This window comes from Mytilus edulis, chromosome 9, assembly GCF_963676685.1.
Source record: "Mytilus edulis chromosome 9, xbMytEdul2.2, whole genome shotgun sequence".
NCBI classification, from domain to species: domain Eukaryota; kingdom Metazoa; phylum Mollusca; class Bivalvia; order Mytilida; family Mytilidae; genus Mytilus; species Mytilus edulis.
This window is the reverse complement of record NC_092352.1, coordinates 36,006,172-36,030,728: the sequence shown is the minus strand read 5'-3', so window position 1 is coordinate 36,030,728 and position 24,557 is coordinate 36,006,172. Positions and strand designations below refer to the sequence as shown.

At 32.0% G+C, this 24,557-nt stretch overlaps 1 protein-coding gene across 4 annotated transcripts in view; it reads right to left on the bottom strand.

Moving 5' to 3' along the window:
• LOC139489671 (uncharacterized) overlaps positions 1-24,557 on the bottom strand; it is a 55,563-nt gene that overhangs the window by 17,374 nt on the left and 13,632 nt on the right. For all 4 annotated transcript variants that reach the window (XM_071276325.1, XM_071276327.1, XM_071276326.1 and 1 more), the window contains exons 3-4: positions 2,884-4,258; positions 163-417 (exon numbers count right to left, since the gene is read on the bottom strand). In XM_071276325.1, coding sequence (XP_071132426.1) covers positions 163-417; positions 2,884-4,258 — 1,630 coding nt within the window. The remainder of the gene's footprint in view (positions 1-162; positions 418-2,883; positions 4,259-24,557) is intronic.

The following is a 24,557-nucleotide window of genomic DNA, read 5'->3' as shown; positions in this document are numbered from 1 at the left end:
ATTTCAAAGATTCTAGGTGTCACACCACAAATTCAAGCACTCATATTTAGAACATATGCAAAAGGGGCCCTGCTCTGTTAAACATAGTGCTTTTGTTAATGTTATTGGTTAATGGTAAACTACCCATTTTTTTTAATAGCGTATACAAGAATGATTATATACCCTCATAAATAGGCTGTATCTTGAAATGTTCCTGTAAGTTCTGTCCACATTGTCCATCACGATTGACTTTAATATGGGTCTGTTTAAGGCAGGCTTGACGATGTAACTCACAGTGACTAGAGTATAACTGTCCATCAGAGCCACACACTGCCACTTTATGATGGTGACCTTGACACAATGTGGCATCACCACAAACACAGACACCACTGTGGCACATTCGCCCTGGTGAACATCCTCCATCATCCATACACAGTTCTGAAAAATAATTTGAAGAATTATGTCATTATTCTCTGAATTAATGGTACAATCCTCACTTCCTCAAGCTTTACTGTCTTTTTGAATCTGAATTAGTCAATTTATTAATTATTGCAAAGTTTCATAACAATAGGTTGAGGCAAACTAAAGTTGTAGAACAGAAATGAAAAAATAAATCTATTTCAATGTTTATAAAGGGGCACGACTCATGACAGCAAAAGTGATGCCACCAAGTTTTAGAACTTGACTTGTGTTTTGTAGTAATAAGCATTTTGTATAAGTTTTAAAAACATTTGGTTGAGGTTAAAGTTAAAGAACATAAATCAATTTGGGGATGCATAGACAAACGGGACAGACAAGGGTCCCCATTGCCTAGCATTTCAATAGCATTACTTTTCTGCACCCTGCAATACTGCTTTTTTATAGTATTATACTATTGTTATGAAAACGTAGATGCAATATATCAGACAATAAGACAATTACCAAAAGGACGAGGAACCTTCTTAGGTGGACAGTGATCATTTTGGAGGTATAATCATGTTAGAAAATCTGCCGTTCTAACTTCACAAAGTCTTATCTTCACCACATCAAATAATTGATATCTGATTCACATTTCCTGCATTTTGTGACATTTTGAATGATCTGTTTTATTTGACATTATAGATTTACATACATGGATATAGACTTCCTAGATTTATGTCTTACTTAATAATCCTGAGGATTCATTTATATTTGTATTCACTAGACTAGTGATTTTAGACATTTACAAAAATAAAAATAAGACATTTGTCCATGGTAAAAGACAGTTTTGTTCACCCCAAACATTAACTACTATTTTTTTCTGTTATTGGGTTGCAGACTCATTGACGTCTGCTGCTTCTCCCCCAACTCATATATCAAGTACATTGGGTTGCAGACTCATTGACGTCTGCTGCTTCTCTCCCAACTCATATATCAAGTACACCCACATATAGTGCTTTGTTACCACCAAGTTTTTATAGAGACAGGTAAAATTGACATCAGAATTCTGAAATCTGAAATGCTATTGATAATCAATATATAAATGTTTTAATATTATTCTCCCTATACAACGTACAATGACTCAAGTTTACGTTTTACGCTGATGTTGTAATCCATTGTATTTATTGAGCTTAGAATTTCTATATCAGAATTTCCAGAAACAAGATTAGTCAGCTTGTTTTTTCTACATGTCAGAGGTCAAATTTTATCGAAGTTTTTGCTGTCATTATTTTAATCATCACACACTGATTATTTAACGATTTTAATGATTATCTCATCAGCATTGATCAGTAGTTTTGGTAATCAATGATATCACAGCAAGACAAACATAATATCAAGGGAAATCATTGGAAGACTAAGAAATATATTCTATGAGTAAGAAAGCTTTAAACAGTGGCATTTTTATTGAAATTAATGTGATTTGTACTGATTCCCTGTCTGAATCAAATAACTTTTAAAATGAATCTGTTCCCTTGCAATACAACTGTGATCTGGTATTTATGATGCTCAGTATTACAAAATGTCTGATTGGGAGAAGAATGGGTCAGACATGTAAATGACATTGTGAAAGAGGAAATAAATATTATGCAAATAAATCAAAGAATATACAATGTGTCCACTATTTCCTATAAGACTAAAGGTCAAATGGATTTCTGTCGTCTTCATTTTACAACGATGATTTATTGCCATAACAACCGATAAACTTTTCAGTATGAGTCTAGCAGTCAGAATTTGATAACCAAAAGGATCCAAATTAGTAACCTAATACACAAATCTTGATTTCTTAACAGTAAATATTAAATAATGGTATATATCATTGGTGGATCTGGGGGAGTTGGTTCCGGGGTTTGACATGCTCTTCAAATACACACTGGTGCATGATATGATTGTATCAATTTGGTTTGAAAAAAAGCCAAGACAGATGAGAAACACAAAAGTTATCATGGAAATGCTAGCTGCACTGCAAATATCAACAAGAATGAAACAAGAACTGGAAGATGCCATAATAAAGTCTCAAAATCATAGTCACATTCTCATTAAATTCTAATCCTGTAATGATTCACCTACTTACAAACCCAATACATGTACAATGCTTTTACTATCCCTAACAGAATACCTGAGATTGCCCCCTGGATATTGGTTGGTTTGTGTTGTTCAGTCTTTAGTTTTCTATGTTGTGTATTGTATGCTGCTGTTTGTCTTTTGTTTTGTTTTTTTCTATTTTGCTATGGCGTTGTAAGTTTTATTTCAACTTATGGGTTTGAATGCCCATTTAATATCTTTCGCTTCTCTTTTACCCTTTTTACCTGATTGCTAAACATGTACCTTGTTAATCGAATTAGTCTGTTCATGGTGCACAAAACCATCTCTCTATGGTCAGTTAATATACTCATAGTTTAATAATGAAGGTCAAGGTTGATGGAGACCAAACATAACAATACTTACGCAGTGGTTTAGACTGTATGTATTCCTTTACCCCTTTGATTGGTGCTGCAGTTACAGACACAGCTTTTGTTGTCGGTGGGTTTGGACTTGTCTTTGCAACATTTGTTGTTTTAAAGGCAGGATTTAACCTGGGTGTTTCTGACAAGTCACTTTCTTTTTCAGGTTCATTGAAATGAGGTTCCACTTTATCAGGTTTTCCTGTTGAAGGAGTTTGAGCTTTTAATGTTGTTTTTGACACAGGGATTACATCAGGTTTTAATTTTCTTTTTGATGTTTGCAACCTTTGAGGTTTAGATGTAGTTTTTATTTCCTGCAAATCACCATTATTTTGTTCTTTTTCCTGCTCAACATTTGGATTGAAAGGTTTTTCTGTCTTGTAACTTAAGTCAATATAATTCTCATTTTCTGAAGACTTTTTACCAACATTTTTGTCCTCAATGTTAGTATCTTTTTCTATATAACCAGGCAGAACTAAGTCATTTTCATTTAACTTTTCTCTGATTTCCTTGTTATTTTTCTTTCCAGTATTATGTGCTGAATCTGAAGACTTTTCATTAATTTGCTTTCTAATATTGTCTATCGAAGCCGAGTAAGGTAAAACTCCACCATAAATTTCCATTACCAATTCTTCCCAAGACTTTTTACTTTCTAATTCTGTATTAGTAATTATTTCATCATTTTCCTTTTCATCTTGTTTTATTTTTCCTTCCAATGGCACATTTTCCTTTTCAAGATTTTCAACAATTTCCTCTTTATCGGCCTCTTTATCAAAGTAATTATAATCTTGATAGTTATCATAATCATCATCAATTCCATCTTCATCTTCCTCTTCACTACTTTCATCTACATTTACCTCAGCAGTATCCTCAAAAACATCATCTGAACTTTTCTTTTCAACATTTGCAATATCCTTACTGTTGTCAGTATTTCCAGTTTGATCAGAATGTGGTTCTAGTAGGCCCACAGTTTCTTTGTTATCCTTGACATCAGGAACTGGTTCCTTGCTATCTGTAACATGGCTTATTATTTTATTATCTGGTTCCTTGATTTCATACAAATTATGCCAGAGTTTATCTTTGCTCCCACTATCTACTTCATTTAGTTGACTCTCTGAGTCAAATGATATTGCTTCTTGATTAAGAAAAACATCATGATTGTTTATTCTTTTTTTACTTACTAGTTTCTTCACCTTTTTAATACTAGTAGGTGTTAAAACATCAAATGCAAGATTGAGACTACTGTCTGTTTGTTTAATTTGTTTTGGTAATATAAGCTCCTGATGATGAATTTCATCATTGATTACAATGTCCTTTTTACTATCATCATTCACTACTAAAGATCTTTCTGTCTGCCATCTATGTTTGTGTTTGTGCTTCTGAAAAAAAAAAAAAAATAGTGTAAGATAACTTTGTCTTTAACAAATTGTGACTAATTTTGGAAATCTTAATTATATCTACCTCTTTGCTTCACAAGGCCAATACTTACAGTTCAAAATTTGATACTTATCAGAGGAGTGGAGGACAGTCAAAAGAAACGATTGATGGTCATGAATTCTTAAGGATAGGGCTTTATCTAGAGTTAAAGGGAATTAATATTGTGAAGGATGATTCTTACTTAATGCAAAGACAGGTACTGCACCATGCATAAATCCATTAGGAAAGAATTAATAAATATTTTAATACTAATGTGCAGCATGTATTATAACAAACAGGTATGTTCAAATATGTGATTAGTATGTTAATGATGCACTGTCATGATATCATACCCATTAAGTTTTCATTATTAAAAAAAAAATCCAAATTTAAACAAAATATGGTAAGGCACAAATCTTGGGAAAACAATGAGTTAAATATACTTGTAAAGTATGTCTTTTGAAAAAAATCAAATTCATGAAAGAATCAAGTGTATCTGAAAATCAAAATGTTGATAAATGAGATGTTTTCCTCCAAATTCAAATCAAATCAGTTTCAAATCAGAATACAATCAGACCAAGTTTTCCCAGACTAATTGTCGGATAACAATGCATGGTTTCATTATCCTTAGATTTAATTCTGAAGAGTAAAACCATCCACTAATTTTACATATAAACTATCAAATTATGTTTTGATCAATAGCATTGCCAACAATTTAATTTCCATTTTTTGGTCATTAATATTTGTATTGTAGTAATTTAATATTTTCTTTCCGTTTTCCAAGCAAATCTAAAAGTTTAAACCATTAGCAGTTAAAATCTATAAATTCTGCTGTCAGTTCCCAGACAAAAACTTCAATAACAACACATTGTTAAAATGCATGAATTTTATGGTATTTTATTGGGAACCTAACCGAATTGATTGCTGGCAAACCAACTGACCTATTAGAGCTTTCTTACAAATTGACAAAAGGCATGAACCTACATAAACCAAGATTACATACATTTTCCCGGGAATTGTTCAAGCACAAGTTTCACGATTAATATTTTAATTTCATTATTGTTGTGCGTTAATCGTGTAATGACAAGGTTTACATTTATTTTTATTTTTATGAGTACCGTTTCAGCAAATTTTTTACATGGATCATCGAGCAAAACAAGGATGCTACAATTTTTTGAAAAACAGTTTTTGTGATAAAGTTTTTTTCTTAATTAATGTTATGGTAAATGACAGAAAGTAATATGAATCTTGTGATCTCAGGCAACAAATGCGTAACTAATACTTTAATTGCAAATTCAGTTCAATATGAACGTAACAAAGTTCACACTGTTAAACAAGCACTTAATGACTAAAAAAAGAGAAGAAAACCAAACAACAAGTTATGGGAACAAGCATTTAACTTCAAATGTGGGAGGGGATGATGGTTGCGGATTGAAATAGGAAAAATCCGTAGCTCTATGGTCCGCAAATAGTCAAAAAATAACATAAGGACCTAAGAGCTACGGTTCCGCAGCTAGGGTATAGACACATCACAAGGTGTTCATGAATATTACCCAGGGACAGGCGGTGATTCACAAGTTATTAAATGCGCACCTGTATATGACATATTATGAAGGTCATATTTTTCTTCATTTTATTATTGTGGGCGTTGCAAACATTGAATTAAGGAAGAATTTGTTTTTTTTCTATTTTTTCTTATTTTTTCTCAGGGAAGTGGACAATGTATTTGCATTGGTATTTTCTTTGGTTATATATGTATAATGCAATATTGTTATTTGTTTTGACAATTGTTGGTGCCTTTTTTGTTTTGTTTTTAGGGGTATGTTTTTCTTCTGTCCTCAATATATTTAGTATATTTTGCCGGTAGAGTTATCTCCTTTCACCTAGTGGTATTATATGTTTTTCTATCGTAAGTCCCGAAATCTATATTGCATGAAAATTAATAAGTGTCGTTGCATGTAGGGTAATGGTCCTTAGAAGGCTAACATTAAGGGTGAAATGCCATCGAAGTTCAATGACGATTCTGTGATTATGTAAAAATAAAGGATCCCTAAAAAGAGTCTTACGTATGATTCATCAAGCATACGTACCTTTCGTCAATTTGTAAGAAAGCTCTATTATTACTTACATAAACTAAGAAATGGTCTTATCTTATTGTGATTTGACTGTAACTGTTGCTTTCCACCTATTGCAGTTCATTCAAAATCTGAGCCCAAAGAAATTTGATAAATAAAAAAACAAGAGTGCACACGCTGAAATGTCTCGCCTTCTATACTAATCATTGATATTATGCTGATAGTCCTAAGTATAAAGCTTAGTTTTATTACAACTGTCTCATAAACTTAACATTAACCAAGATAACTAAACAAAGACCAATGAACCTTGAAAATCAGGTCAAGGTCATATGAACCATGCCAGGCAGACATGTACAGCTAACAATGCTTCTATACAACATATATAGTTGACCCATTACTTATAGTTTAAGAAAAATAGACCAAAACACAAAAACTTAACACTGTGCAATGAACCGTGAAAATGAGGTCACCGTCAAATAAAACCTGCGCGACTGACATAAAGATCATAAAATATTTCCATACACCAAATATAGTTGACCTATGGCATACAGTATTAGATAAAAAGACCAAAACTCAAAAACTTAACTTTGACCACTGAACCATGAAAATGAGGTCAATGTCACATGACATCTGCCCGCTAGACATGTACACCTTACCATCATTCCATACAACAAATATAGTAGACCTATTGCATATAGTATGAGAAAAACAGACCAAAACACAAAAATTTAACTACAACCACTGAACCATGAAAATGAGGTCAAGGTCAGATGACACCTGCCAGTTGGACATGTACACCTTACAGTCCTTCCATACACCGAATATACTAGCCCTATTGCTTATAGTATCTGAGATATGGACTTGACCACCAAAACTTAACCTTGATCACTGATCCATGAAATGAGGTCGAGGTCAAGTGAAAACTGTCTGACAGACATGAGGACCTTGCAAGGTACGCACTTACCAAATATAGTTATCCTATTACTTATAATAAGAGAGAATTCAACATTACAAAAAATTTGAACTTTTTTTTCAAGTGGTCACTGAACCATGAAAATGAGGTCAAGGACATTTGACATGTGACTGACGGAAACTTCGTAACATGAAGCATCTATATACAAAGTATGAAGCATCCAGGTCTTCCACCTTCTGAAATATAAAGCTTTTAAGAAGTGAGCTAACACCGCCGCCGCCGTAGCCGCCGCCGGATCACTATCCCTATGTCGAGCTTTCTGCAACAAAAGTTGCAGGCTCGACAAAAACTATTCAACTGGTCAAAAAATTTAACACACTGCTGTAGAAAACCAGTCAAGTCATTAGATTGCAAGGTGATGAATAAAAAATATTTATAATCCTTCAAATCATTAGTTCCACTCCATTTCTATTATGATAATTTTGCTAAAAATTTCTATGCATATTGTTAATGTAAAGTAATTTGAAAGGTGAGAGGTAGTGTTATTTAATTTTCTGCCAGACAGACATAAAATCATTAAAACTTAAAATTGATCAATGAACCATGACAATGAGGGCAAGGTCATATTAGAACTGACAGTCAAATATGTACATTTGACAATCATTCCATACACCAAATTATATACAGTTGAACTATTGATTACAGTATTTGAGATGCAGACTTTACCTTGACAATTAATCATTATGAGTGGTCAATGAAATGAGGTTGAGGTCAGGTGAACTATGTCTGACAGACACATAGACCTTGCAAGGAACCCACATACCAATTATAACTATCCTATTATTCATAATCAGTTGGTTTTTTTTTAAGCAGTTGTTGAACCATGAAAATGAGGTCAAGGACAATGGACAAGGTATAAAGCATCCAGGTCTTCTGCCTTCTAAATTATAAAGCTTCATATTAATAGTTATCATGGCCACCATCAACTAGTTATCCCCATTTCTAATATTCTGTTATAAAAAGGCGAGAAAAAATTTCATTTCAGGAAATTCCAATACTGTAAAATTATTTTCTACAAATATGAAACAACATACAATTCATCAAACATGTTATATGTATCAATTCCACATGAGAGAAACTATAAAAATAATCGACCAATGTTCATAACATCATTCTAATTTCACTTTCGTAGGAAGATATCAATACTATCCCATGCATTATTTATCCCTGTAAAAACTAAAGTGACTCATGTATAACAAGGTGATGAATTCAAAATGCATAAAGTGACGTCAGTCCATTTACAGTAAGAACCTGACATTACAGAAGATCAATATGTATTTATGAAACTTTGATTAATTTTCATTAACCATAGATACGAAATAACATGGAAATTTTTTACACAAAAAAAACATATAAAGAACCATATCATCAAAAGCGATAAACTGAATAAAAGTATAAATGTACTTTAAGTTTAATTTTTTAAAGGCTTGCATAATACTATTCCTGCAAAAATTGTTGTAATTTGTATGATGAAGAATGTGTAATTATCGGTTTGATTTTATCACTATTTGCTTTTGAAATTGGATTGCACCAGTGACTCAGGCTTGCTGCACAATATATGGAATAAAACATTTACAGTAAATATAAAGAGTACTAGAATAAGTGTGTCTGTTCATTTTATTCAAGTTCCAATTAATCTAAAACAAAATCAGACTAAGAAAAATTTATCTAATTTATTTAAAAATTTAGAATAATTGCAGCTTAAACTAATACATTTTTGTCCCCTGCAGATCTGTTTCATTTACCAGTCATCCCTTTGAAAACCTGTTTTATTTACATAAACTTTCATTTCAAGTCATACACCAGACATTTTCTTCCCTAAAGCATCATAAAATTTATCCCTCTTATTTCATAGCAGATTTCTTAGCAGACGCAGCCCTACCATAAACCAAGCACTGTAACAACTCGAGCAAGTACACATCTCTTAAATACTTTTCTGATTTAAATGTACAAAGGATCGAATCATTAGAAATTTCTCCGTCAGCTAAACTCTAGAATGGACGTTGAACCATACAAGATCAATAGAGATACATATCCATACTGAATTTCAGACTAATTAGCTTAGCGTTAAAGTCTTATGATTCATGTAATATGATGTAATATGCAGAATCAATCAGCGCTCGACATGATAGAAATAACTTAAACTACTTTTATTATCAGATGAATTGAAATTAAGAATAAAACAGAATTTAAACAAGGCTTTGTTTATACATTTTACTAAATATTGTAAGCCAATTAAAAACCATGTTGAAAGGATGAGCATTCTAGAAGACCTTTTCTATTTATTAAGTGATAAAGAAATATTATTAAACTTTTTATGTTCTTTGAAATTTTGTGTCATGCTATATTTATCTCTGTTATAACAAAACCTCGTTTTGAGAAGAGACCAATTTCAATGAGCCGCATCTCCTCTAAAATCATACAAAGTTGGAAATATTTGTGATTTGAGGTATAATTGCAGTGTTTAGCACTTCCTTAATTTGTCTTTGAAACAATCTTTTTTCAACAGAAATCACCAATTTTTGAGAACATAACCAAATTCAAAAACCGTTATTGATCTGTGTCTTATAAGCTGTTGTCCATGCATAGGGGATGTACTGCCTGTGAAATTTAAAAACTCTTTTGTGTCAACACTTTCCCAATTGTAATACTTTTGGCAGGCATCTCCTAGTGAATTCTAAAATAACAGGCATACGATATGAAGTCTCTGGTTTGATATATGCATGGTGTATCAATTATTACAGTAACCTGAACGGTCTATCTAATATGTAAATAACAATATTTTGTCTGGCCCCCTAAAAATGATTGAAATTAAAAAAATTAACATGAATAGGAATGGGGGGTCAAGAATAGGTGGTATGTGTCTTATCGGTAATTTTAGTATATACTAAGTGGCCAAACATTTAGAGAATGATGTGGCACATATAAGAGAAGTTATCTGAAGACTAAATACACCATAACAGACATATCTTTAAAAATACAGAATAGCATACACCTACATACAAATTACATCAAGGTAGTTGACTTTTAACCCAATTTCCTCATTTTATAAACTTAAATGATGGAGAGGGTTTATAAATACATTATACAAGAAAGGAAGTAAGATAGTAAATTCTATTAAGTATGCCTTTAACATCTATTATACACTGACAATACCACTGTAAACGTCTTACTCAGAGAACTCAATTTAGGTTAATTACAGTAATGATTGGTCCCCTGTTGGACGAAAGTGGTTTCAGTTATTGAATAATTATAAAACACTTTCAGACTCTTTTCACATAATAAAAGTAAATTACATTTACTATCAAAAATCCAATACTTATCGACAATTCGGAATTTCAGCTTTTTGTATTTGTTTATTTCACCAAGACTTTCTTCAAAGTCGTAGTGGGAATATAATAATTAATTTCTAAACAATAATGGCAAAATTGTGTGTGTAATGGACCTTAATGTTGTTGATATTTAATTAACTTATTTTCATAATGTATAATACTGAATTTTGATGGAAAAATTGAGAATATATATTGAATCTATATTCTTTTTAAGATACCCAACAAAGAAGTAATTGTGTTTCATCCGCTCTCCTAGGAGACTTAATTCCATAACATACCGTCAATTTCAACCTACTTCCTGGAAAAATCTTGGAAGCAAGCTGATTATACAAAATGTTTATTTATGAACCAACTCTGTATACAGCTGACTTAAGTGTTTGCCAAATCTACTATTTTAAAAAGGACTTTTGTTTCTTATGTTTTATGGGTTCACTTTTTTTGATGTTTTAGATAAAATAAAATAGCTAGAACTGAGAATGGAAAGAGGGAATATGTCAAAGAGAACACAACTCGACCCAAGAACAGAAAACATCCCAAGGCCCCAATGAACCGCAATGCAGCGAGAAAATTGAGCTTCAGCTGACCCCTTAACAATAATATATACTAACTTAAATATACTACATATAGTAAAGATAGCAAAGAGACAGTCTAAATAAACTAACGACACCATTGCAAACAACAAAAAAGACCAACTAACTAGCAACAGCATACAAAACACAACATAGAAAGAACTGAACTACTCTAACTTGGGAGTGTTGCACTCAAATCTTCTGCAAGAAGTTGGTAAAATTCAAAAAATTTATAATACAAAATTGACTACCTGTATATTTGCTTATGAAACAGAAAGGTAAAAGTATTTGTTTTCACTGTTTCTCTCTAAATTATGGTTTAAAATACAGCTTTAAAATATGATTTGTGAATCTATTTTTCATTTAAACCTTATTGTACCAATACTGTGATAAATCTAATTTTTCATCCCTGATATATCTACTGGTTTATATAATAACACCAAATTAGTGGAAGATCCTGACGTTTTAAAGGGTGAGATTTTATCTGATGACATTTAATTAATACTATTGGGATTATATTTGATCTGACTTATATATTTTATAAATCTATTTAATGTTTCATTTATCAAAATGTAACACAATGCAACCCCAGAACAATTTAATATAATGGACTCTTCCTTATATTACACTGTTTTTTGTTAGCTGTCTTTAATATCCAATTGTATAATTTCATATAAAATGTAAATCATTCTGTTGTATCACAAAAGCTATTTAATCCCTACGACCTTGAACTTATAGATCGGAAGCATTTGTATTGGTATTTACTAGTCCTATCTTTCTTGATGTTTTCGTCTTTTAAGAAACTGGTGCTGATTCTGATTTTAGACTTTTGATAGTCTCTTTTAATATGACTTTCACATTATTTCTAAAATCAGGCGATTTAGGAACAGATTATCATACCAGTATTACTGTGAATACATTATTATTCATTGAATACCAAATTTTGCAGATTGCATGCATAAAGTTGAACCCCAAATTTTAAGATTCAACAAAGCACACTTATATTTATTAAAATACGAAAAGATGTTGTAAGATTATACCAATATGAAAACTCTAAACCAGAAATCATTGACATAAAAGTTAACAACCACAACCACCAGCAAATCTCATATCACATAGTAAGCAATAAAAGACCCTGCGATGACTCTGGAAGCTATTTTTACACTCATGAAAGTCGCAAAAAATAAATCACTCACGAAAATAATTTGGTTTACAGTAAATTACACATGTACATATCTAGAATCCTGACTGAAAAAAATAAACATTGTGGCTTTTAGTCTTTTAATAGGGAAACAGTCTACCATTATCTTGAAGGATTAAGATAGTTATCTAATATCTACTTGTATCCATTGAATTGAAAAGAAACAAGAATGTGTCCCCAGTACATGGATGCCCCATCCGCACTATAATTTTCTATGTTCAGTGGACCGTGGGGCATAAATAAAATGCCTGGAAGAACATTTTAATGAACTTTGGTGTGGTAGAATGCATATCACTGAGTAGCAGCTGCTTCTTCTGTGAGATATTATCAACCAATTTTCAAAGTAATCAAAATTCACTTCATCATTGTCAGAATTTCTCTGTCAACAATTTTTTTCTTACATTAAAATCAATAATCATAAAGTTTTAATATTGTGTACAACTACAATTATGTATGCATAACCAAACACAAACAGATAATTGAATCTAACACAAGTTGAGGAATTACAAATTTTAAGGACACTTGTCTGAATACCAAAATATAATTAGCACTCTCATGAGTATGTTAAGTTCAAATTACAATAAATTTATTCAAATTTTAGGATTTTTTTTTTAGAATTACCCAAAAGAATACACATATGAATGGCTTTTCTCACTATTGAAACAGCAGAAATGATGATATTAAGCAATAATTTCCAATTAAATGAAAAGATGTCCCTGTTACAATGTGCTTATGTTTCCTGTTAAGTGTTGATCTTATAAGGTTTTTAGATTGTTGCTGAATAAAAAAATGTTTTAATTGCTCATATTATAGCATATTTTGTAAACTCATATTACAGCATGTTTTGTTAACTGTCTATTTTATTAATGTTTTTGTGACTCATATTATAGCATGCTTTTTTAACTGTCCATGTTACAAAATGTTTTGTTAACTATCCATGTAACAAAATGTTTTGTTGACTGTCCATGTTACAAAATAGTTTGTAGACTGTCCATATTACAAAATGTTTTGTTGACGGTCTTTGTTACAATGTTTTGTTGACTGCCTATGTTACAAAATGTTTTGTTGACTGTTCATGTTACAATTTGTTTTGTTGACTGTCCATATTACAAAATGTTTTGTTGACTTCATGTTAAATATGTTCTGTAGACTCATGATACAAATGTTTTGTTGACTGTCCATGTTGCAAATTGTTTTGTTGACTGTCTATGTTACAAAATATTTTGTTGACTGTTCATGTTACAAAATGTTATGTTGACCGTCCATGTTACAGAATGTTTTGCTGACTGTCCATGTTACAAAATGTTTTGTTGACTGTCCATGTTACGAAGTGTTTTGTTGACTGACTGTCCATGTTAAAATGTTTTGTTGACTGTCCATGTTACAAAATGTTTTGCTGACTGTCCATGTTGCAAAATGTTTTGTTGACTGTCCATGCTACAAAATGTTTTGTTGACTGTCTTTGTTACAATATGTTTTGTTGACTGCTCATGTCACAATATGTTTTGTTGACCGTCTATGTTACAAAATGTTTTGTTGACTATCTTTGTTACAAAATGTTTTGTTGACTGTCCATGTTACAAAATGTTTTGTTGACTATCTTTGTTACAAAATGTTTTGTTAAATATTACTATGCAGTATGATCTTTGCTCATTGTTGAAGGCTGTATGGTGACCTATAGTTGTTAATTTCTGTGTCATTTTGGTCTCTTGTGTCCAGTTGTCTCATTTGCAATCATACCACATCTTCTTTTTTATATCAAATTGTGCTAGATTCTACAAAGTTAAAAAAAAAAAAAAAAAAAGACCTTTATAATAAAAAAAAACCACCTTGAAATGTGTTCATAACATCACATACTCAATTTATAATTGCTTTGTTGTTTGTATCATCATTATAACAAAGTAGTTTATACCTTATCTTTTGTCAATCATCTCCCAAAGGTAGATGGTATACATTGATCTTACAAAATTGATCTACTAGGTGTCTTTTTTTAATTTTAAATGGCATTTTTGTTATTGGAAACAATCAGGCTATTGAAGGTGAAACTGATAAAAAAAATCTGAAAAAAAATCATTAAATTTTCTTATAACAGCTTACTTTTGTTAAAAAATACTTTTCAAAAAGAATAAATTTTGTAAAAAAAGTATCAAGGGGATTGATTTACTTACAGAAAAGTGTGAACATCTACCAATTTGGAGAATAAAATCAGAGACAAATGATACTGACAGACTAATGAACTATTTCTACTTCAATCAATGCTATGATTTTTACACTCAATGCTTTGGTTTTTACACTCAATGCTATGGTTTTTACACTCAATGCTATGGTTTTTACACTCAATACTTTGGTTTTTACACTCAATGCTATGGTTTTTACACTCAATGCTTTGGTTTTTACACTCAATGCTATGGTTTTTACACTCAATGCTATGGTTTTTACACTCAATACTTTGGTTCTTTTGCTTAAGATAAAACTAATTAGTAAGTGGTTGATGAAAACAGAATAGTATTTAATGTCCATATAAAGAAATGTATAGGTGAAACATAGGTCAATTGTTAGTTTCATTTTCAATCAGAGTCATTATTTGAGGTTATATGATTCAAAAGGTTTTTAGGTATATTCAGATACTAATATTTAGGTGTAAAAGAAAAATTAAATCAGAGGGCAGAAAATTTATACTTTTCATTAAGTATGTTTACCAGATAACGGACTGATGCCATCACTGTTTGCATCATAAATTTCGTAATACTCAAAAGGAACTTGGTTATTCATGTCACTTGTTGGTACTAAGATAGATTTGAAAGATTACAAAATTTTGCCTTGGTGATACTGTATATTTTAACATGGTTGCACAAATAAATTATATGAACTTACAAGGCAAACAAAGCCTCTAATATTCCCTAGATCTCCACAGAGATTCCCTAATCAATAAACATGGAACAATAAATGAAATATTAACCATGATAATGCTTGGAATTCTCAGATGATTTATTCACTTCAGCGATTTTATACAGCTTGGTAAAAGCATTGTTTTAATACTACATCTGACAGTCTGTCAGTTTTAATATCTCATATTATCCAAGAGAACAATGAGAAAAAGGACTACTTGATTCATTTTAATGCTGCTAAAATATTTTTGAAATGTTACACGAGTTTGAATATCCTTTTAATATTGTTCATCTCTCTTTTCTACATAGATCTCAGGATTCTATAATTTGTAAATATTTACTGATTTCTATTCTATTTTAACCTTGAATGAAAGAAAATGTAGCCTGTCTGTAAAATTTGAATAATTGCAATAGTAAACTGACACCTAGCTATCAGATGCGTATGAAATTCAAATAATGAAATGAAAATAATTTTCAATCCTATTCATAAAGATAGGATTAACCACTTGAGTTCCTCGTCAAATGCGGAAATAACAAGGAATTATTTGAATCATGCGTGCATAGCTAACCCTATCTATTTGGGTAAGTTTATTATCAATTTTCCAGAATTGAAAATTATTCCCAATTCAAATAATTCCTTCCTTAAGTTTACATATACTTCTATCAAGATTTGCATATCATCAAACAAAAAGAATATTATTTACCTAAAATCTACGCCAAAATCCTGAATGTTTTCTTAACCAATAGAGCATGAAAATGATGCTGTATTATATAAATGCCATAAGATTAATTCATTGCTGCTTGTTTAATTTCTATATGCCATATGTCAAAAGAATATATACATTTCAATGCTACTTCACCTTCATATTACAGGATAAAAACCACATATGCTATACTTTTCAAGATAAAACCACATATGCTACACTTTTCAGGATGAACCCACATATGCTATACTTTTCAAGATAAAACCACATATGCTATACTTTCAAGATGAAACCACATATGCTATACTTTTCAGGATAAAAACCACATATGCTATACTTTTCAGGATAAAATCCACATATGCTATACTTTCAAGATGAAACCACATATGCTATACTTTCAAGATGAAACCACATATGCTATACTTTCAAGATGAAACCACATATGCTATACTTTTCAAGATGAAACCACATATGCTATACTTTTCAGGATGAACCCACACATGATATACTTTTTAGAATGAAACCACATATAACAGGCTATTATTTGAACTTGGAATTATTTTTAATTATGGAATTTGCTTGATTTCTTGTCATTGATTTTTTTAATAAATTCCATGTTTATTCTGTACTGAAATGTTCTGTGCTGCGCACAACACTTTCTATTACAAAGAAAATAGTATATTTTCAATAGAATGTACTGTGCCGCGCACAACACTATCTAACCAAAATACATTATATGGAAAGTGTTATTAACCGCTCAAAAGATTATAATACCAAATAAACATGGAATTTATCAAAAAATCAATAACAAGAAATCAAGCAAATTCCATAATTAAAAATAATTCCAAGTTCAAATAATAGCCTGTTATATGCTATACTTTTTAGGTTTAAACCATATATGATATACTTTTTAGGGTGAAACCTGCACATATGATATACTTTTCATGAAACCACATATTTTATAACTTTTAGGATGAAACCACATATGACATACTTTTCAAGATGAAACCACATATGACATACTTTTTAGAAGAAAGCCACAAACCATTTACTGTTATTCTGTCACCCATAGTTACTGATGAAAACACTTGATCCAGAAAGCTAAATCTACCTAATAATAAGGACAAGGTCAGATGATAACAATTGGCTGATAATATAATGCCTCATCATAAACAACTTCCATACAAATTTTGTTTAATCTAAGTGAAAGAGGGAATAAGATCAATAAATATTGTCAATTATGAAAGCTGTTAGAAAAGTGATATCTAATAATACAAGTATCTGAGATGCCTATGTTATGAACCCTATTAGAACTTACAAAAACAGCTTTTTCTTTTGAAAAACAATTATAAATAGCAAAAAGAACAGCTGAGAATCACTTTTAATTAGTCTTTCAAAGGTTAGAAATAATTGTAATGCTCTGCTGTACCCAGATTACTGTTGTAATCTAATATATTGTTGGTGACAAAATACTCAAAGATTTATTTTTGACAGACAAGAACCAAAAATTCTTTATTACATAAAATTTGTTTCCTCCATAGGAAAATTGAATTCCCATTACACAGGACATCCTTACTATTACCCATTATGGATGACATTTCTACGCCATTGTAATCCATCATGGCTATTTGTGAACTATTTAGAGATCACAAGCAGGAAAACTACATCAAGATCAGAATGAAACAACAAAAATAATGGCACTGATAATCATCAGGAACAATACCAACAGATATGTCACACAACTGAAATGGCATTAAAAACTTTCCAGAAATAGGACATTTCAGCCCACATAACATCATCTATTATTTCATTTCTACTAGTACACTGAGGTGTTTTACCATCTCTACCATAAAGCCATATGTGATCAGAATAAACTAGAGGCTCTAAATGCTCTAAATGCTTTGGGTTTTGAGTTATAAGCCAAAAACTGCATTTTACCCCTATGTTCTATTTTTAGCTGTGGCAGCCATCTTGATTTGATGGCCAGGTCACCGGACACATTTCTTAAACTAGATACCCCAAAGATGATTGTTGGCAAGTTTGGATTAGAATGGCCCAGCAGTTTCAGAGGAGAAGATTTTTGTAAAAGACTAAGATTTACGAAAAATGGTTAGAAATAGACTATAAAGGGCAATAACTTCTAAAGGGGTCAACTGACCATTTTGGTCACATTGACTTATTTGTAAATCTTACTTTGCTGAACATTATTGCTGTTTACAGTTTATCTCTATCTATAATAATATTCAAGATAATAACCAAAAACAGCAAAATTTCCTTAGAATTACCGATTCAGGGGCAGCAACCCAACAACAGTTATCAGGGCAGATAGAACTTGACCTGATAAACAATTATACCCCATGTCAGATTTGCTCTAAATGCTTTGGTTTTTGAGTTATAAGCCAAAAACTGCATTTTCCCCTATGTATAATTTTAGCCGTGGCGGCCATCTTGATTTGATGGCCAGGTCACCGGACACATTTTTTGAACTAGATACCCTAAAGATGATTGTGGCCAAGTTTGGATTAATTTGGCCCAGTAGTTGCAGAGGAGAAGAATTTTGTAAACGATAACTAAGATATACAAAACTAGAGGGTCTAAAGAGCCTGTGTCGCTCACCTTGGTCTATGTGAATATTAAAGGAAGCAGATGGATTCATGACAAAATTGTGTTTTGGTGATGGTGATTTGTTTGTATATCTTACTTTACTGATCATTCTTGCTGCTTAAAATTATCTCTATCTATAATGAACTTGGCCCATTAGTTTCAGTGGAAAAATGTTAGTAAAAATTTACAAGTTTTATGAAAATTGTTAAAAATTGACTATAAAGAACAATAACTCCTAAGGGGGTCAATTGACCATTTCGGTCATGTTGACTTATTTGTAAATCTTACTTTGCTGAACATTATTGTTGTTTACAGTTTATCTCTATCAATAATAATATTCAAGATAATGACCAAAAACAGCAAAATTTCCTTAAAACTAACAATTCAGGGTCAGCAACCCAACAACGGGTTGTCAGATTCATCTAAAAATTTCAGAGCAGATAAATGTTGAGCTGATAAACAATTTTACCCCATGTCAGATTTGCTCTAAATGCTTTGGGTTTTGAGTTATAAGCCAAAAACTCCATTTTACCCCATGTTCTATTTTTAGCCAGGGCGGCCATCTTGGTTGGATGGCCGGGTCACCGGAAACATTTTTCAAACAACTAACCCAAAAGATGATTGTGGCCAACTTTGGATTAATTTGGCCAAGTAGTTTCAGAGGAGAAGATTTTTGTAAAAGATTACTAAGATTTACGAAAAATGGTTAAAAATTGACTATAAAGGGCAATAACTCCTAAAGGGGTCAACTGACCATTTCAGTCATGTTGACTTATTTGTAAATCTTACTTTGCTGAACATTATTGCTGTTTATAGTTTATCTCTATCTATAATAATATTAAAGATAATAACCAAAAACAGCAAAATTTTCTTAAAATTACTGATTCAGGGGCAGCAACCCAACAACAGGTTGTCTGATTCATCTTAAAATTTCAGGGCAGATAGATCTTGACCTGATAAACAATTTTACCCCCATGTCAGATTTGCTTTAAATGCTTTGGTTTTTGAGTTATAAGCCAAAAACTGCATTTTACCCCTATGTTCTATTTTTAGCCATGGCGGCCATCTTGGATGGTTGGCCGGGTCACCGACACATTTTTTAAACTAAATACTCCAATGATGATTGTGGCCAAGTTTGGTTAAATTTGGCCCAGTAGTTTCAGAGGAGAAGATTTTTGTAAAAGTTAACGACGAAGACAGACGACGACAGACGACGGATGACGCCGGACGCCAAGTGATCAGAAAAGCTCACTTGGCCTTTTAGGCCAGGTGAGCTAAAAATGGTTAAAAATTGACTATAAAGGGCAATAACTCCTAAAGGGGTCAACTGACCATTTCAGTCACGCTGACTTATTTGTAAATCTTACTTTGCTGAACATTATTGCTGTTTATAGTTTATCTCTATCTATAATAATATTAAAGATAATAACCAAAAACAGCAAATTTCCTTAAAATTACTGATTCAGGGGCAGCAACCCAACAACAGGTTGTCTGATTCATCTTAAAATTTCAGGGCAGATAGATCTTGACCTGATAAACAATTTTACCCATGTCAGATTTGCTCTAAATGCTTTGGTTTTTTAGTTATAAGCCAAAAACTGCATTTTACCCCTATGTTCTATTTTTAGCCGTGGTGGCCATCTTGGTTGGTTGGCTGGGTCACGCCACACATTTTTTAAACTAGATACCCCAATGATGATTTTGGTCAAGTTTGGTTAAAGGCCCAGTAGTTTCAGAGGAGAAGATTTTTGTAAAAGTTAACGACGACGGACGACGAAACGACGACAACGAGGATGGACGACGCCGGACGCCGAACGCCAAGTGATGGGAAAAGCTCACTTGGCCCTTTGGGCCAGGTGAGCTAAAAAGCAGGTGCTTCACTGCAACCTGTATAATTTCTTCCTAGAAATATTGGTTAGAGTACTAATGATAAAACTGAACTGTTGACCATATCTGCATAACATAAATTTATAAAACAGGGCAACTTTATAATGAAATCTGGTTTCATATATTGTAGTTGTATTATGCCTTAAACCACTGTTATTAAATACTTAAGCTTCAATTCTTGTCTTAGAATTACTAAAAGATGAAACAAAGTAATCTTTGATTACAAAGGCTGTCAACTGATGTCAGAAAACCAGAAAATTCAGTACCAGTAGTTTGCATGATAATATTTTGTAAAATGACTGTGAAATGATTTGAACAAAAGTCAATGAAACAAAAAATGCAGGTTACAGTGACCCACTTTAATCTAGCTGAACACCTTCACACCAGTTCGTATCCACGCTCGAGCTTACATTTTATTAATATGTAGTCATTAAAATATATATGAACTTGTAGTAAAATCAAATTCAACAATGCAGTAAATGTAGGTCACAGTGACTTACTTTAGCTTGAATTCGAACCTACCTTCTAGAATGCATTCATACATGAATTATATACATGTTCATATTTAGAATAATGACTAAATAAGAACTTGTTGTAAAACTTGACCAAAGTCAATGAAATGGAAAATGGTGGTTACAGAAAACTTAATTTTGTGCATGGACATTGACATTTAGATGGACTGTAAATTGCTGACCAGTTTTATACAAATCTTTCTATATCCACCACTGTCCTACTAAGTAAAAAAAAATAAAACAAACAGACACCTCATCATAGATTGATTTGAAACAAATCATAGGAGATATAATGAGACAGGCCTCATCAACAAAAAAATACTTGATCAAATAAAATGCTCTCACAGAAAATCATTAATCAATAATGTATAACACATTTACTGGAGAATTAGTCAAAATTTATCTTTCAGAGTTTGCCGAGTTTGTTACTCAGAAAGTGTCTCAGTACTAGATCATCTGTACTAAGAAATACATCTAGTCCTAATGAAATGTTGACATACAAAACCCCCAAAAATAAGACCATCTTCATAAAAAATATCTCCCTCATACAGGCAGTGAATTTAATCCTTCCATCCCATCCTGTCAACTTTTTTAAAGAGAGGTGAAAATACCAAAGGAAATCTAAAGTCTAAGATAAAGTGACAACAATATGATAAAAAAAAAGCCCAACAGAACAACCTTAGTATACAAAACACCTTAGAAAACTAAAGATTAAGCAACATAAACCATTTTATATGATGAAAAATATCTATAACCAGTTTTCTAATATATAAAACAGTTCACTCTTTGATTTCTTCATCAACACTGATGCTGACAGTAAGTGATAAAGCCCAAAAGGAAAGTCTGTTGGTATGGTTTCTATAATATTATACAAATAATCTGTGCACTTGTTTAGACGTTTGTCTTCTATTATACAAATTGATATGTTATAACATTAGTAACAGATTTAAATGCATTACATTTTGAGTATAAGATTTTCTCATCAAGAAAGGATGAAGTGAAGAAGATGTCCATCAGACAGACATATTCAGAACAACAGAATGTCTATGTGTTATGAATGAAAACACAAATTTGTATTCAAAATTCAACAAAAGCTGGATTTTTAACACGCAAACTAATGAAGTTACAGTACAAGAGAAGTCATTTTATATTATTTCTACTCCAATCATTGCCTTTCCTACTAATCTTAAATAACACAAGGTTTAAATAAAGTTGTATTAGGTTACACTTTCAGAGACTTAGCTTTCACCTAGGTCTGAATCAAGTCAAAAACCTCAATAAATAGATTGATCACTTGATTGGTGTTTTACATCACTTTTAGCACTATTGGTCAGTTTTTATAGTCGGAGGCTGCTTGAGTGCCTGGAAAGAACCACTGACTTTCAGTAGGAAAACTGACAATTATTGAATGCCATATACAGAGGGGGGGGGTCAGAAAGGTCTCGATCCCGAAATCCCAGTCTTAAAAACAAGAAATCCTGAGGTCTCTAATTTTAATAAAAAAAAAATCTGACATCCCGAAATTGGAAAAAAGAAATCCCGGATCCCAAAAGGATCTATCCTGAAATCCTGAGCTTAAAACACCCTATCCTGACGTCCTGAAAAAGGTCCTGCCCCCCTCATATACACCTGCCATGTGCACGATTCAGACTCATAATATCAGTGTTGACAGGATAGTGATCGATACAGTTACATTTGGACTGCAAAGAACACTTAGGCCCTCAATTAATAAAAACTTTAATATAACCTAGTGTCTACCAAAGAAATATGACTCTTCTTGGAGATAGGGACAAAAGTATTCAGCTTACTGTAAAGGATGATTCAAGGTTCCCAATGAAATTAAGATCAGAAAAAGATATCATACAGGGTTGTCAATATTCCATGAATATTCCTTCTTTTATTACAGCATCATTTTTCACCAATCAATAGTACACAAAAGATATTCTGTCAGATATGCTAATATATTCCATCAAGGAACCACAATGTTCAGTCCTGTTAAGGTTTCAAGCAGAAAGAAATGAATTAAGTTAAAAGATAGAGATAAGATCTACCAAAAAAACATCAATATAATGTTTACTTAGCTAAACAAAGGCATCAGAATTAATTTAAAAAATAGAATTAATACAGCATACTTTCTTCAATCTCAAACATGTCAAGAAGTTAAATGACCAAATAAATCAATTTTTTTCCATCAATAAAAATCTGTCCGATTTAAGCTTAGATGCTTGGTAAACTGAAAGAGAAAAATTGCAGCCTTTAAAAATGCATTCATCAAACAAAAGAAAATTCTACTATTTAAGACAAGAGAGTTTAAAATGTCATTGGCTGTCTGGACTTAGGCATAGGCTGTCAATAGCAATTCATGAGTTAGTTCGTTGTTAGGACTTCAATGTAAGCCGGCAGCAATTCATGAATGAATTGGCTGTCTGGACTCTAATAAAGCTGTATATAGTTTTGATGAGTATGATGGCTCTCTTCGACTTCAAAATATGATGACAACAGCATGTCATGAGGGGTTTGTATGTCAGGACTTCAATATACGCTGACAGCAATCCACGAATAAGTTCAATGGATGTCTAGACTTCAGTATGTGCTGTTAAAAGTATTTCTTGAGTAAACAGCATTTTATGTTTTGTTTGGGTACCAGTACTAGAACATAAGCTGACAGCAATTCATTAGTAATTTGGCTGTTTGGACTTCAATATAGAATGACAATAGCAATACATTGTATAAGAAGGAGTTTGATGTCTAGACTTCAATATAGCATATGTTATCAATAGCAGTTCATGAATGAGTAGCCTGTCTACTGACTTCAGTTAAGGCTGCCAATAGCAATCCATGAAGGAGGTGGTTGTCTAGATTTCAATATATTATATGCTATCAAAACCAATCTATGAAGGAGTAGGCTGTCGATAGCAATACATGAATGATTTGGTTGTCTAAAAATCAATTTAGGCTGTCAGCAAAAGCAATCTGCAAGTTGGTTGTCTAGACTTCAATCTAGGCTGTCAGTAGCAAATAAGTGAGTTAGTTGTCTAGACTTAAATAGGCTGTCAGTAGCAAATTAGTGAGTTGGTTGTCTAGACTTCAATTTATGCTGTCAGTAGCAAATAAGTGAGTTGGTTGTCTAGACTTCAATTTAGGCTGTCAGTAGCAAATTAGTGAGTTGGTTGTCTAGACTTCAATTTAGGCTGTCAGTAGCAAATTAATGAGTTGGTTGTCTAGACTTCAATTTAGGCTGTCAGTAGCAAACTAATGAGTTAGTTGTCTAGACTTCAAAATAGGCTGTGACTATAGAACTTCAGATGTGAACATAGAATATAGATACAGGGCAATTTTCTGACATTATTTTTCATATGTACAAAAGTCATTTACCAGTAACAGTATTAGTCTGTACCATTCTTAGACAACTGCTTACCTTCTTTTTTCTCTCATTAAACTGTTTTAGCTGACATCAATTTAAGAAGGAGTTGGTTGTCTAAACTTCAGTATTGAATTATTTACACAGAATGCCATA